Below are 16,238 nucleotides of genomic sequence, written 5' to 3'. Positions count from 1 at the left end.
AGTAACGACTCTCCCTCTAACGCGTTTTCCTAAATCATTTTTCCGGAAATGAAGTTTCACGCATTTTCGGCTCACCAGAACACATCTGTTTTGTTTGCATCGTTCTTTTCTTCGTTTTTTCGCAAACGAAAAATATTTCAATCATTTAGTTGCCCTTTTATGCAGATTCTAGACCGACGACGAAAAGGCTCAGCTGTTTTAACAATCAAGGGCGGAGATTTTGTGATTTAAGGTAGAGAAACAGTCTTTTATTTTATATATTTTATAATTTTGTTTATATATTTTATGTTTCTATATTTTATAATTGTGTTTCTATATTTTTTTATTTGTTTACATATTTTATAATTTTGTTTATTTGTTTGTATATTTTATAATATTATGTATATATTTGTTTCTATATAATGTCATATTATTTTGAAATATCGGGTATTTTTTAAATTATTTCATTAACCATAACACTTTGTGATGGTAAGATAGAATGAATCCTACATTATTTACATTTTCAGAAACCTTTCCTTCAAAATTTCTCCTACCAGTTGAATATTTACTCTGAATTTGCCTTTCTATAACATTTTATTTGTATGGAAATCTTTTATAAAAAGCAAAATATGAACTCTATAGAAATAAAACCGAAACGTCACAATTTGTTTTAGTATAAAAAGCCAAACCAAAAAATAAATTGCATTTTTTTTGAGGGGGGGGGGATGCAATGAAACATATTCTGATGATGATTAGGTGTAAGCCAAAAGTGGCGTTACACCTGTAAAAAGCTCATAATTAAAGAAAAATAGAATTTAAATAGCTATCAAAGGACTGGCTATCCAAAAAAAATCTTTCATATGAATGTGTACTAGATGCAAAAGAAGTTACAGGCAGTCAAAGAAAAATAAAACCAGAACAAAAAATAAAGGGCATAAAAAGAAAAAGTGAAGGAGGTCTACATAGCTCAATCAGAAGAGCCTATAAAATATTCCCCAGTAAAAGTATCTTTGAAACACAATTAGTAAATAATAAAATTTAAAAAAATAGGCATTTTAACTTTGAAAACCGAAAAATAAAAAAAAAGCAAAGAGAAAAATAATTAAATAAATAAAAAAATAAGTAAATAGATAAAAAATAAAAAATAAATAAACATGAAAAATAAACATATATACATTGCTTAGTCTAGGGAAGTCCATGATGAGGAACAAAAGTCTAGATAAAGAGTTCTTTTTGCATTTTTTTCCTTATATTCACAATATATTGTCCATTTTAACAGTACTTGACTTTCTCTGTGCATAGTTTGAAAGGCTCAAGCAATGGTAGAGTCCCATTTAAAGTTTGCAATTGTTAAAAAAAAAAAAAAAAAAAAAAAAAACATTAACACTTGAAATACTTACAGGAATGTAAAATTGCTTTACCACAAGGCATAACCAACAGAAAGACCTTTTTCTTCTTTGTAGTAAAATAAATACGGCTCCAAATGTCCTTTCCCTTTTAGTAAAATAACGTATGGAGTCTAAATTAAGAAAGTTTAGTCCAGATAGGAGACAAACTAAGATAAATTATTATTCCATTTGGAAAATCTTGCTTTCATTTTGATTTAGGAAATTCAAATGGATGCTCCTGATAGGGATGAATTAAAAGTTAATTTTTTATTATTTAAAAATGTTTTCTTTTACCCAGGCACTGTTTTGAGACAACCAAGTTTCCTTTAATGAACGGAATTTAAAATCATCAAAACATGAGAAAGATATATTTAGTTAAATTATATTTTACCTTCCTGGTGCTGACGAAGGTTATTTGAAAATTGTTTTAAAGTGTCCTGTTTCTTAAAAACCGAGTGAAAACTTGACTGTTTGCATTTAGCAGTCTTACTGGGATTGAAATTCATTTTTGAAAATTGCCACCTCCTGTTTCTTAAAAACCGAGTGAAAACTTGATTGCTTGCATTTAGCAGTCTTACTGGGATTGAAATTCATTTTTGAAAATTGCCACTTTCATATTCCAAGTTGTAAACAAACATTTAATGTTCGCATCTGCAATGTTTAAATTTTGTAGTATTATTTGAACTTCAGGAAAGGCAGCAGGAATTATTTTATAAATCGATTGTACAAACAATAATTTTTGAAGAATTACGAGAGCTTAAAATTATTTAGTGCAACAAATAGTCTCATTTAAATTAGAAGTAAAGTTTCAGGGGATGGAAAATTATTATGTTAAGATTCTACCGAGTGTTAATATTAAATGCATTTTAAGTTTCTAACATTTTAATTTTTATATGAACGAAGCTTCCAATAGTTGATTTGATATAAGATAATTTTAACTTTTGATGACAAATGGTGACGTATAGGTAAAATGTAAGTTAATATTTCGTAGTAATTAATAGAATAGTTAATCTTTTATTAGTAAAAGTATAAAAATAATTCCATTCCGAGAAATGTTGCTTATATTAGTTAGTCATAATTAAAATAGAAATTTTAATATAATATGAATTAAGGTATATTTGATAGCTATGCATATTATAAGGGGATCAAAGGAAATACAATTGGAAAAGAGCGCAGCAAAATTATTTATGACTAACAGAATTTTGCGCAGTTAGTTTTTCAAAATCCCTGTTGTTGTTTCTTATGGCACTTGCCATGCATAAGCCCACTGTTACGAAGACAGCAATTTAAGCTGGTGGCAGAGCGTCTTTTTTTTTTTTTTTTTTTTTTAGGAACGCCAATTAGGGCCAAGAGTACGACTTTGCTACTCAAGCATCACTCATTCGCTTGCACAACTCCTTTTTACAGGAGGGCACATTCACACATCTCACAGATAGAACAACCATGCCCAAACCGGGACTCAAACCCAGGACGCCCAGATCACGGGGAAGACACGCTACCCCTATGCCAGGACGCCGGGTCAACATTCTTGAATTAAAGGGTTGATTTATGCCTTAATATTAGACAGTGATTGGGTCTATGAAATAAAAATTATGTCTTTTGAAAAAAATTGATCCCTTCAATACCAATATTCTGTTTAATGACGTCCATGAACATTAGTTGTGAAATTGCATTTGCTGGAGAATAACTGTTTTCGTGTAATATAAGTTTGAATGGTAATGGCGAATTTATTTGGATGTTACCGAATGTTTGTTTTTATATGCTGCTTTTATTAGGAGCTCCTTTATTGAAAGGATTTTATTAATTGATTTAAGCCGAGATTGAGAGAGAACGATGCATTATATTCACTACTATGTTCATTTCAAGCTATTGTCAGAGAGTAGATAATTAAATAACTCTTATATTACCATTTTTTCTTTTGTTTTCTTTTTAAATTTTCTGAGATTTAAATTAGTAAATAAAGTATCTTTTGATCGTGAAAAAAACGCAACCAATTATTTATTTGTAATTGAAAATGTAAGCTTCCCAAAAATTTCTAATGCATTTCTGTAACTCCAAATCAAAAACTGAAAGAAAAAAATCAATTATTGTGTAAGTATAAAGTTCATATTTCTGAATGTCTGCTTTGGTCGGTTTTGTCCCTGTACGGTTTATCTAATATTTTGTTTTACATACATAAATAAAAAACTAAAATATTTAGTACATTTTCTAACAAATTAAGTGCTCTGATTTCTTGCGTATACTCATTTAACACTTATAGTTTTTGTATACGGCCCTTCGAGCGCATTTTATAAATTTCTAATAATGCTGAATCTTAAACTGCAGATAAAAATTGTGTCTCTTAAATCTCATTCTCCAAGCGAAGCTCCTCCTGTTAGCTACAATTATAACTAATCCATCAAGATAAATGGCCATTGAAATATTAAACAAAATCAATTAGAAATAAGATATTAAAAAAAGATGATTAAAATCCTTCGTTTTCAAAAGAATATTTAAATCAATACTTTAACAAATAATATACATCTTTTTATTCAAAGCGATAAAGGATATTTAAACAAAAGATGAGACAATTTTATTTTACATTTACATCTTTAACATTGCGCCTCCAATTACTGAAAATCGGCTTGCTATATGAAGCATCATAGCAATGGACGTTACTATGCATACGGCATTATCAGGTGAAAAGTTGAAACATTAAGATTACAACGTGGATTGGAAGAAAATAGTTACGCCCTTCTTTAAATCATGAAATATTCAATATCTGTCGCAGGCGTCGTGGCCTAGGGGTAGCGCGTCTTCCCCGTGATCTAGGCGTTCCGGGTTCTAGTCCTGGTTCGGGCATGGTTGTTCTCGTCTTTATGTTCTCTTTGTGAGGTGCGTGAATGAGCCCTCCTGTAAAAACGGGTTGTGCAAGCGAGTGTGTGTGTGCTATCTTTATTTGAGCTAGAAGTCAGATTTCTGCCCTCGGGTGCTCACAGGGGTCTCTACTCTCAGAAGCTACTGCGCAAAAATTTGGCTTAAAATAGTCACACGACAAAAAAAAATCAATATATGTCGCAACGACGGTCATTTTGTTTGCATGTACACCATTCAAATTTTTCCAAAAGAAACTATTTGGGATTTACAGATGAATGAATCCGGTATAATGGAAATGTACTAAGTCATAACCATTAAGTAAGGCTTTAATTACCAGAATTATATCACCAATTATATCTTGATTTGATTTGACAGATAGAATGTTTCTTTAGATTTTTTTTATTGGTATATTCTTATGTGGGGAGAGAATCCAAAGTACAGAAAAAGCTTCCAAAACCCTCAATATATATATATATATATATATATATATATATATATATATATATATATATATATATATATATATATTGTGTGTGTAAAACGAGATTTTACACACACTAAGAAAACATTATTGTTCTAATTAACTATTAGAGCTTTTTTTCTAACTACTCTCATGCTGGCAATGTCATATAGCAGCATCTCGGGCCGATTTCACCATGGAAAAACTGAGTGTAAGTTCAAAAATATAAGTAATCTATTTATATAAAACGCTTACGTGGATGCAAAATTGGGCCGAATTTGTTAATCGTCGTTTGGCAACACTTCGACCTCGCGAAGGTTGGTGAGTATAAGCGAGCAGGGGGCGGAGCCACCTAGTGATAGATAAACTGTAAAGCAAATACTGTAATATAGCAGATTATTTCGAAAAGTATATTCAACTTAGTGAATTCATGATTTTTTTTTATTTAACTCACCAGTTCATATGTTGATAAGATTGAAAAATATTCATATATATGTGATTCTTATCTAAATATTTTCTCTAAAAAACACAATTTTACAAAAAAAAAAAAAAAAGCAATACCTACCGAGCGAAGTTTGGTCTTTCAGATATAGATTATTAAATCTGCGATTTATTTCAACAAGCAAAATCATCAAGAATTCGACAGAAATATCAAACTGTACACGACTAAGTTTTTTATAAAGACACATTTCCCCACACTACTTTTATCTCCCCGAAAAAATAATACTGTATGAATATGGATGTCCAGATGTTGAACGCAAGCCTGTCTTATCTCTGTCGTTCAATTTTATTTTTTTTTAAAAATCGCAGTCGAAACGTCTTTCTCTTTCTTAAAAAGTATTGATTTTTACTTATAAACGTTAAATTTTAAATGGTCTTTTAATACTCTGCGTCTGCTCGTCTGATCGGGATTCTTTTGTCTGGCACCGGTAGAACTGTTTCAGATCTCGATAGTTTCCTGAAGACAGGAATGTTGTGGCGTCGGACGGTGTAGTATTAAAACAATCCTTACGGTATTTACAAAAATAGAAACGTAGCCTTAAACGTATATCCCAAGAGAGTGCAGTGCCGAAATCAAATCTAAGACAAGAATAATAAAGAGTTTATACAGGACACAATAAAATTTCTTAAATTTTTTATAGAAAAAGAATTTAAGAATTCAGTTTATCTCCTTTCATCTAAGCCGATTCTTCTGCCAGTCTGTTTAAGACTATCAGTTATGTTTCATTGCAAAATTTCTACAATACGATAAATCCAATGGCAAATTGAAGTAAATAAATGGCAAATTGAAGTAAATTAAATTACACTGAAATTTGTATCCATTTGAAATAGTCCAAAAAAATAGCAAATCCCGATTATTTGCCTTAAAGGTGGGAAAAATATTAAAAATGAGCACTTCGACCTTCCATTTGCTGAGCGGTGCGTTTCGTAGTTTTTTTTATATATATATTCTGACCTTGCATTTTAAGCAGGATGAATTATTTCTTTATTTCTCTCCCAGCAGTAGTAAAAATGAGGGCTCTTTCCCTGCCTCATTCCCAACCGAACTCATTCCAAGAATAATGGAACGAAGATTTGTTGCGTTCATCATTTTCCTTTTTCTTCCCCTGCAGTCTGATAGAGTCCGATAAGGGATCCATTAGACACCGAATATAATAGAGTCGCCGATAAATATAAGATTCCTCGCAATTTGAAGACTCCCTTTCCTTCTAATCGATGAAAGAGAATGGAAATTGGGAATCCAGGAATTGCATCGCCGGCACGAAAGGTTCTTTAATAAAAATTTTATGCGTCTAACGCGAAAATCCGTTTAATTCCACCCTTGAGAGTGAAATTTTCTTCAAAGGACTTTAAATTGTCGACTTGATCTTATAATTTACCTTTTTATAAGCCATGGTCGTTTCAGATTGCATGCGAGGTGGAATAAAATTATTATCGAATAGTCTGAATTACAATCTAAAACTAAATTTTGATGGTTAATTTTAAATTAAAATGTCACTTAAAACTACAACAGAATAATACAAATTCAAATGAACTGAATAACTTTATAGCGTAGTCGGATGAGGACTTCTCTTTTCTGGATACTTCACTTTGCAGCTATCCACATCATATATAAAAGAAGATGTTTGATCCTTCAGAATAAATTTTCAAGATCCACTAACACAGCATATGATTTCCAAAACCTTGCAAACTACTCACATATAAGCTCATTTATTGCGAGCTCAATTCTGGTTATGGCTGATTGGTTGGTTGATTTAAGTTTAGTGGCGCAAGAGCCAAAAATAGACCATACTGCTCCAATTATGGTTTGAAATGCTATCACATGAGGAGTTAAAAGTTTAAATAAATAAAATACTTTTAAAAAATTCGATAAATCAGAAGTAATCAATACTAGAGAGGTAAGTTTAGTAAAGTAAGTAAAATATTAAAAAAACAACTATATAAAATGATAGAAACCAATAGCTTTTAAGAAGTTAAAAATATACTAGTGGGGAGGTTCTGAAACTAATTCCTGTATGTTAGGTGAGGGTAAATTCATTTTGGTGAATAGTTATGATAAATGGCAACGTTCCTTAGAAAGTGTGCCGATTATTTTTAAATCGAGCCTTTTCCGCCTGACGTTACAGTCACACTATAAACGAAACTGCGTAGAATGACTTTTTTCAGATTGCATGTTCTTTCGTTGCGTTATGTTGTTGTGACTTATGGCATTTTACAAGCCCGCTGACAATTATCTATCAGCGATTAAACCGAATGAGCGTCTCTGGTTTTTTCAGTAACGCCAACTAAGGCCAAGAATCCGACTTAGCTACTCACGCATCACAACCCTTTTTACGGGGCGGACTTCATTCATGCATTTCATTCACTCATCCACAGATCGCAATTTAGACCTGAATCAGAGAACGATCGCCTCTGAAACTTGTAATAACGGTTTGACACACATTCTGTTGAGAACTTTTCTTTTAGTGTTTTAAAACTTATTATTAAATTGATAATTCACGATTATTTTAATTTTATTGATTATTTTACAATGCTCTTCATTTCTAAACACGAATAATTAGCATATTTCTAAGAAACAACCCATAAAATCTAATAAATTTTCTAGCCCAAATTGTCTGTTATTTATTTGTATTGTCACAGCACAAATTCGGGTTGAGAACTTATTAATAGTAACGTTTCCGTATGAATATCTTATATAATTTGTTTTCTAATTTTCATAATATCTGGTATGTAAAATACATTATATAGAATTTCCTGAATTAACAGAAAAGAATGATGCTGGTAGATGAGCTGTCTGAAAATGTTTTGCCTAAAGGGCTCAAATGATTTCTTTTAATTATTCTTTTCATGATAAAACTATTAACATCCTAAAAATGCTCTATAGTTATCTATGCTAGAATATCATTATGGTATGGTTGCTAACATCTTTCGTATTGCTATTTAAAATTAAATATGTTGCTACTTACACTAAAAATAAATATTAATACGAAAATTTCATTTTCACTAAAGATTAAATGTTTCCTTCATTTTTAATGTTTCAAAATTTAATATCTAATGTATTTTTCGGGACCTATATGCGTTTTCTCTAGAGAGTCCTTTGTTCTTTGCAAATGTCCAATGTCACCAAGTCTCGTTTATTTTTTCGTGCTATGTGGGGCTGCTCTTCGGTGGCCCCATCAAGTTTCCCACATGATTTTTGGATAGGTCGGGCTATTGCTTGATTGGAATTACAAATCTTTCATCGGCATTTTATAAAAGAAAGTTAATTAAAGAGAAGAAAAATATTTCTAATAATCTATGATCTTTTGCAGCAGTATTTATTGTAACTGTAATTATAAAATTATTTGACCATATCCAATATAAAACTATAATGAAACTAATTATAAAACTATAATGTTTTCTCACAAATCAGATTCCCTCTTTGAATTGAGGAATTTTAAAGAATCAGCTTTTTCTTTTAATCTTTTCAAGTAAAAGGAATTCTCTACGAGGAAAGAAGTTTGGACATATTATCATATGTATTTTATATCTTCCGCTGACTATTATTTTGTTGTACTTTGTAATACGGTTCTTAATGATATGCAGCAGTGTAAAAAAAAAGAATCGATGCAGGTAAGAAAGAGAATGAAGCGAGAAAAATTGATTGCCGTTAGTTTTATGGGTAAAAGTTGCTTCAAAGGGTTACGTACTGCAAAAATAAAATATGAGGATGTGTTTAGGAACGTATTTCGAATTTTATTTCAAACTTTTCAGGATAAAAGCAATAAGATGTTGCTAGCAAAATGAATATTAATATTTAGAGTTACTTTTGTTTTTATTTTTGAAATTTTAAAGCATCCTCGTATTTGGTTTTGATTCAGAGAGAAAAAAAAAATTAAAATCAATTTCGTTTTCAGTCTGTTCCATCTTTGGAGTTGTAAGAAAGAAAATCTTACAGAAACGATAAACTTACATTTATTTTCCAATAAAGACACCAGCCTGGGGCGCCAACCATTCAAATTCCCTTCTATTTCAATGAACGCCTCAGATACAGAAGAAATAGATTTTACAAAACCATATAACATTGTCCTCCTCCACCACTACCACTATCCCTCTTTTTCTTTAAAAAAGCCTGGTAAGAAACGAAGGGAAGAATCGATAAATAAAAGACGCCCGGAGAAATTTCCATTATTTTCTAGAAATGAAAGTCCATCCTCTGCTGCACCTGAGGTTCGGCGGCAGTTGACACAGATGTTCCTGCTCTTGTGCCTCAATCCTTTTCTTCGGTCGCTTTGATTGCTGGAAGCGATGCAGGCCGCGATTTGCGTTCTGGAGGACGTTTATGCTTGCAAGTCATAATTATCTCTAGGACTGTTAAATGTGTTTTAAAAAACATATACCACATATTTCAGCAAGAATATTTGAAAAGCAAAGAGTAAGTCTAAAGACAATTCTATCTAAATGTAGATTAGAGGTGGGCAGACTTTTTCAGGGTACGGGCTACTTCTGATTTTTCAGTGTGTTGCGGTTTACAAAGTGGCGTAAGTCTATAATATTTATTAGGAACTTACTAATAAATACGGAATATATACTTACCTAGGTAAACTACAAACATAATAATAATTACTACAAATATAACATCAAATGATACATTTAATATTAAAAGATTCAAAGTTATACATTAGAAAATAAATCATTTTCATCTAAAGTTAGTTCTCGTAGTTATAGTCAGTAAGAAGCTTCAGCTACATATTGTCCGCCAGTATGTAGTCGGTCGATCGTGATCAACTGAATGCCCATCCCTGATCTAGACTAATAATGAACTAAAACGCTTCCGAACAAGCTCTGAAAATTACACCAGCGGGGTGGAATTTACATTGAGCTTTGATTAAAGGCCGCACTGCATGATTATGTTATTGCTGGAAGTTATTATCAAGGATTTCAATACTCAGTGATTCAGTATGTGATAAGTATGTATCTGTTCCCTAACTGATGGTGATTCGGAAGACTCGAATTGTTAATATAATAATGCCATTTGCCACATATCTTTTCAACATTGTGATCAATTTTGCAAAAAGCCCAAACTCTTTTTACAAGAATTCAAACTTACCAAATTTAATCCAGTCAAATCGTTCTTTTCCTGGAAAAAAATAACGACTAATGACTGCCTTAAGTTATTGAGCTTGCTATCTAAAATAGCTGTAAGTTTGCATCTGGATGTGTTACCGGATAACGTAGTGGGGGTAGGTTTTAAGTCGCAACACTGACAAAGAAAGTTATCCTCCAAAGAGGATAGCTTTAAATTAAAAAGATTGTAGGTATTAAAGTTACCTAAATAATGTGCTATAGAATGTAATGAATATTTAATTATGCTAGAAGAAATTATATCAGGAATTAATTATTATATCTCAATTTTTTTTTAATAGAAGGGAAAAACTTGTAAAATTATCAGTATGTTTGCATATTTCTTTGAAAAATTCAATTTTGCAGAAAAATAAACAAGATCACCGAAAAATGTCTAAAAGTACTTTTCGATCCATGAGTACTCGCGTACACAACAAAATTTGGCGTACAACAATGAGTACCCCCAACAAAACTTTATTCTTAAAATGCTATTCCTTGATTTCAAATCATATCATAATGAAAGATATTCAAAAAAAGAAGAAAGGGATGAAAATGAAATTTGAAGTTAACATTTTGTGGACAGAATTTTTAAATGCTTTTTGAGAATAAATCGTCACACGGTAAGAGTTTTTCCCTTCTTTTTCAAATTTAATTTTTTGCGAAAGCTTTTGAAAATGTTCCCATATAATTTACGAAACTCGTTGGCAGTAAAAGAAACTCTCAATGCCTTAGAAGCTATGTTATGCATCATCCATTCTAAGTGTGGTTAAGAGAAATTATATATTTTATTAAACTAAAATTTTAATTGATATAAATTATGTAATTGATATACTTGATTAGAATCTGAGACAGAAATATTTATATCTGAAACAAAAGGGCTTTATTTCGTATGCGGCGTACGCGTATCAATATTTTTAAACATCCTGCAAACCATATGGAAAATAGGCTTCTATTAAAAGAACAAATATTGTAAAACTAATTGCACTATGAATATTGATGGTTTCGAGTTTTAGCACTTGTACATAGTTAAATGCAGAAAATGTTTTTATAGTATAGACTTGCTCCATTAAAATGAATCATTTCATATTAATAAATTGAAATAATTTAATTCAGAATTAGTTGTCATCTATTTAATATAATACAAATAGATTGTGCTTTATGTAATTAATACATAATTCATTTTTTTTCTTTTTAGCAATAGACAAACCTGATATGGATGAAAGACAAAAGTAAGACAAATATATGAAATATTTTTAGTAATATTGATATCTGTACCTTGCTGTTAACTCGCTAAAAATTTGTTTGATTATTTTACCAATTTCAAATATCTATGTGTATTCCGAAATATCTATATGTATTTTTAAACATATTTCAAATATGTCGTTCATCTACACTCATGTCCAAAATTAAGGTCACAAACATAAAATCTGAGAAAGATGGAAAACTATTCACTGTGTTGCCACGAAATTTGGCACAGAGTTACACTACAATGGAAGAAAGAACATAGAAACATAACAACATGGAAAGAATTTTAATTGGGAATTAAGAAACAGGTTATATCAAAAAGTGTTACATTATGAATCAGAGATAAAGCATTTATCTCGGGGAAAGCCTGTTTAATATGGAGTGTGACCACCGTGCACTGCTATACAGGTTTCACAACGAGCTTTCATACTGTTTATGAGGTGTCAATAAATGCTTGGGGCAACAAAGCCCATTCTTCCAAAAGCGCGGCCTTTAACCCTTGGAGGGTATTAGGAGAGAGCTTACGCAGTGCATTATTTCCCTTTAATTAAAATTTAATGACAGATAATTTTGGTGAAGTCAAGTAAGCATCGTGAGAAGAATCACAAGTAAAATAAGTACTCTTTATTTGTGAATTATTTTGAAACAAAAGAATAAAGCTACCTAAATATATATTTTCCTTGAAACTTTTAAGTACTTTGTAAGTACAAAAAACTAAAATTAATCTATCAAATTTTACCAAATATTTTACACTTTCACTGCACATCTTCTGTGTATTTAAATTGCTTTTTTTTGGGGGGGGGTATCTGTTTTTATTATAGAATTTTTGATAACGTTTGATCATAGTCTTTTTACATTTGAAAACTAATTTCTTTCAGCTTTGAGGTTCGGGGCGGGTCCGGAGATACGGGATTGTGCAGCAGTATCACCCCCATTCTGCCTTCCAACCCGCTGGACCCCATGATGCCCCTGCTCTCCGAAATGAAGCAAAAAGTGTCACCCATGCACAGACCCCCCATCATCTCACCCTTGCTACAACATGGTGGCAAGCCAATGCACGGAAGGAGATTTCTACCCAATAACTGTTCTGGCAAGTACTGCATTGAATTATTTTTAAAAAATTCCACATAAATGCCCTCAGAGGTGACTTAATTGATTCATCTTATGAATTCATTACGATATTTGTCTCAATATTCTGAATGTTCACCGAATGAATAAGAATTTTTTGATGATTTAGAACCCTTTGCACTCGGAAAAGTAATTCGATGCATATATATTCACTTAAGACGGGTATTTGTTCACTGCTCCAAATATATATATATATAGTTTTTATTTATATTTTCCAGAATTATTTTCCACATCTTCTTACCATTTTGCAAGTATTTTTAACAATAGAAATTAAAAAATAAACAAATAAGACGCCAAAATGATGCACTGTCCTCTTGAATGGGGAATGAGAGTTAACATTCGAGTTCAAAGGGTTAATATGGAGGACTTTATCACAGCACTTTTCATATTCTGTATTAGTATATTAATTCCTTCTTCAGGCCAGAACAATGCCAGGAATATTTATATATGACATATTAAATACACTTACCGTGATGCTTGTTGTGGAGGTCTATGATGGCTCCACAATTGAGATTGAGAACTAAATAATGCGGTGTAACTAATTGAAATTAACTAAGGAATTGCGGTGTAGCTATAAGGATGAAAACGATGCTTCTATAAAATGCGGTTTATTACTATGAGAAGGGGCATGGAGTCACCCCACTACCAACGGTAAGCATCGCGTTCCGAGTTCTAAACAGTTCTGGCGGGTCATGACCCCGCGCAGTTACAAAAAAGGAGCAACCCTAGAATGGGCGCTTGCCAACTTGGCGCGTTGGTAGCAAAGTACTGAACAATGCTGAAAGACTCTTGATAGAAACATTAGAACAGATCAATCCTGAAAGTGAAAATCTTTTATTTTAATTCAGACCCAAATTTTATATTCATCACGAATATACGATGAAAATATTGCTAAATCATCTACTATCATTTGATATAATTTATAATGATTGTCACTTGAATTCATATCTAGCAGCAACAGAATTATGGTTGACTGTCATAAATTTTTTTTTTCAAAACATGCAACTTAATCCTTCAAATAATTCGTATAAGAAGTCTATATAACAATTTATTTCTCTCTTATGTTGATTAAACTGATAATTTTATCAATCATGGAAGTATTTCACACATAAATTTAGTGTTTTTATTGACAAAAAGCCTTGAATTGAACAAAAGGCTTGTGTTAGAATATTTTAGATATTGTTCCTAGAAGAAGAGATGTATTTTCACTTTTATCGATTATTGTCATTACCTACTCAATGTCAATTACCTAGTCAATCGACCCACTTATCGTGTCGAATCATTCTTCAATAAGATCGAATCAATATTTTTGATAAAGATTTAGATTAAACAACAGATGTAAAAATAATTATAAAATGTTTTAATGACTTGATCTTATTAATGAATCTTTTTATAAATAAATGGATAATAATTTTATAAAACAACATTTGAAAACTAATTTCAATCCCAACTTTTAGTCATAATGAAACATGCGAAGCTATATTTTCATTGTTTCTTACCATAAAAGTAGAATTTAAATAAATAATAATTATAGACTATATAATTACTTACGAAGTGGAAATATTACTATAAAATATTTCAGCTTTGAGATTTCTAATTAAGAAATTGCCTGAATTTGAAAATTCTTTCTTCAGAATTCTGAATGGACACAATAATTCAAAAAGTCGCGAAGGAAGAAAATTAACGTCCAAGCCTGTTACTGAATTGTATATATATTCCCCAAATATGAAGGCGTTACGTCGACTGATTCTCTCACCAAGGCGTTCCAAACAAGGATGCATTAATTTGAATAACTCTGTGTACATATATTGTTATCTTATTTCCTTCTTTCGCCTATAACATTAATTTCGCTTATGTGTATATATTTTACTCTCCGACTCGTTTCAAAATTACACCTTTTGAATTATCTAGGCCGATGTGGAAAATAAAAATAAATTATTTACGAAGCTTCTAGTAGAAATTTTATCATCTGCATATGAAAAATTAGCTTTATTTCATTTTTGTCTTTCCACTAAATAACTTTATTCTAATTTAACTAAACAAAAAATATTTACCGAATAAATAAACGTAGATGATTAGAAAACTTTCTTATGGCATTATTATTTATTCAGCCATTTTCGAAAAAAATTTATAGTCCCGAGATTTTGCTTACTTTTGCAATCTGAAAAGTGTTTTTTTCCTTCCGCAGATATGTGCCGAGTGAGAGACATATGCCAAGTGGACCACGGTAATAACGCCGGATGATGGAGAGCGTGCCGGGCAATTCAAAGTGAGACTTTATGATTGAGTTTACAAAGAATTATTTATTATTGTGTTTCTCTTGATTCTAAACCCTAATATAAGCTCGTTGTTAAATATTGTTACGGACACTTCTTCCACTAAGTCCGTAAAGCCAGCAGGTTCGCTTGGAGTGGGTGAATGGTGTCGCACAATAACACGAAGACAAAAATACAGACGACAAAGTGCAGCCGCCACATACACAAGTAATATACAACCGCCCAATTAATACAATTAGCAGCCCACAAGTTGTAATCGGTTGCTAACAATAATCACAGCACACAAAGCGGCAGACAGAATTGAACAGGCGGAAGAAATCTGTGTTGTTACTTTCTACAATCTCTCCAGACTCCTTCAATTCTCCACTGTCTCCTCACTTTAGCTGTATCTGACTGCCGACTTATTACTACACGATTGGCTACTCCTCACACGACTCGATGCTGCTTCTACAATAAACGGCAGGACTCGGCACACAGCTCACTTCAGCAATCGCTTGAACTCCACTCAACGCTTGCACTTCGCTGGAATGATCCTACTAATTCGCCGTTGACTCGTTTTGTGACTCTATACTATTAGACGACTGACTTCAGCTTGGAATGCCGGCCATTTATAGATTCTGGAGCAAGCCAAAGAAGGTTCTTTAAAAATGAAGTATATTTCAGCTCCTACTAGCTCTATCACCAAAATTTTATTAGATTAGCCTCATCTATTTTGTTGCAAAATTCGTCGCGAAATCGCGAAATAACCGCCAAATTTGTCACCAGCACGGGGTTTCTGATTTGACATCCGATTAGCATCCAGTGGAGTTGGTCTTTCCTACGGTGGAACTAACCAATATTACAAATTCGTAACAGTATTATACAAGAAAGAGAGGAAGAAAAACAGAGGCTCAACCAAATTGCCAGCATCCAGTATTTTGAGTAGAATCTATACAAGCAATTTAAAATAATTTGAAACATGTGCTGTGTCTATTGTTCATTCCCACAATTGACATGACTACTGTATATGTTGTCGAGCTTAAGTTTAAATTACATAAACATGAAATTAATTCCTGATTATCAAGTAAGACTGAAATGAATGTATTGTCAAGTTATCTTAAAACAGCTTTTTTATAAAATTTGCTGCCATAACTTATTAGAAAGAAATCTGATCAAAAATAGTAGCAGAATAAGGAATCCGTTACATTAAAATAGCTTATGTTGATTTAAAGATAAAGAGCAGAATAGATATTTTTAAAAATGCATGCATTTGAAGGCTTACACTGAAATGCACAATGAAAGTTATTTTTATTGTGAGAATTA

The 16,238-nt window shown here is 31.7% G+C and overlaps 1 protein-coding gene across 1 annotated transcript in view; it reads left to right on the top strand.

Annotated features, from left to right (window-relative positions):
- The window catches only part of LOC129967019 (hemicentin-1-like), a 500,464-nt gene that overhangs the window by 462,033 nt on the left and 22,193 nt on the right, over positions 1–16,238 (top strand). Inside the window, exons 12-14 of the mRNA XM_056081650.1 lie at positions 11,483–11,516; positions 12,411–12,622; positions 14,849–14,929. Coding sequence (XP_055937625.1) covers positions 11,483–11,516; positions 12,411–12,622; positions 14,849–14,904 — 302 coding nt within the window. The 3' untranslated portion in view covers positions 14,905–14,929. The remainder of the gene's footprint in view (positions 1–11,482; positions 11,517–12,410; positions 12,623–14,848; positions 14,930–16,238) is intronic.

Source organism: Argiope bruennichi, chromosome 4, assembly GCF_947563725.1.
Source record: "Argiope bruennichi chromosome 4, qqArgBrue1.1, whole genome shotgun sequence".
Taxonomy (NCBI): domain Eukaryota; kingdom Metazoa; phylum Arthropoda; class Arachnida; order Araneae; family Araneidae; genus Argiope; species Argiope bruennichi.
This window is presented reverse-complemented; position numbering and strand designations above follow the sequence as displayed.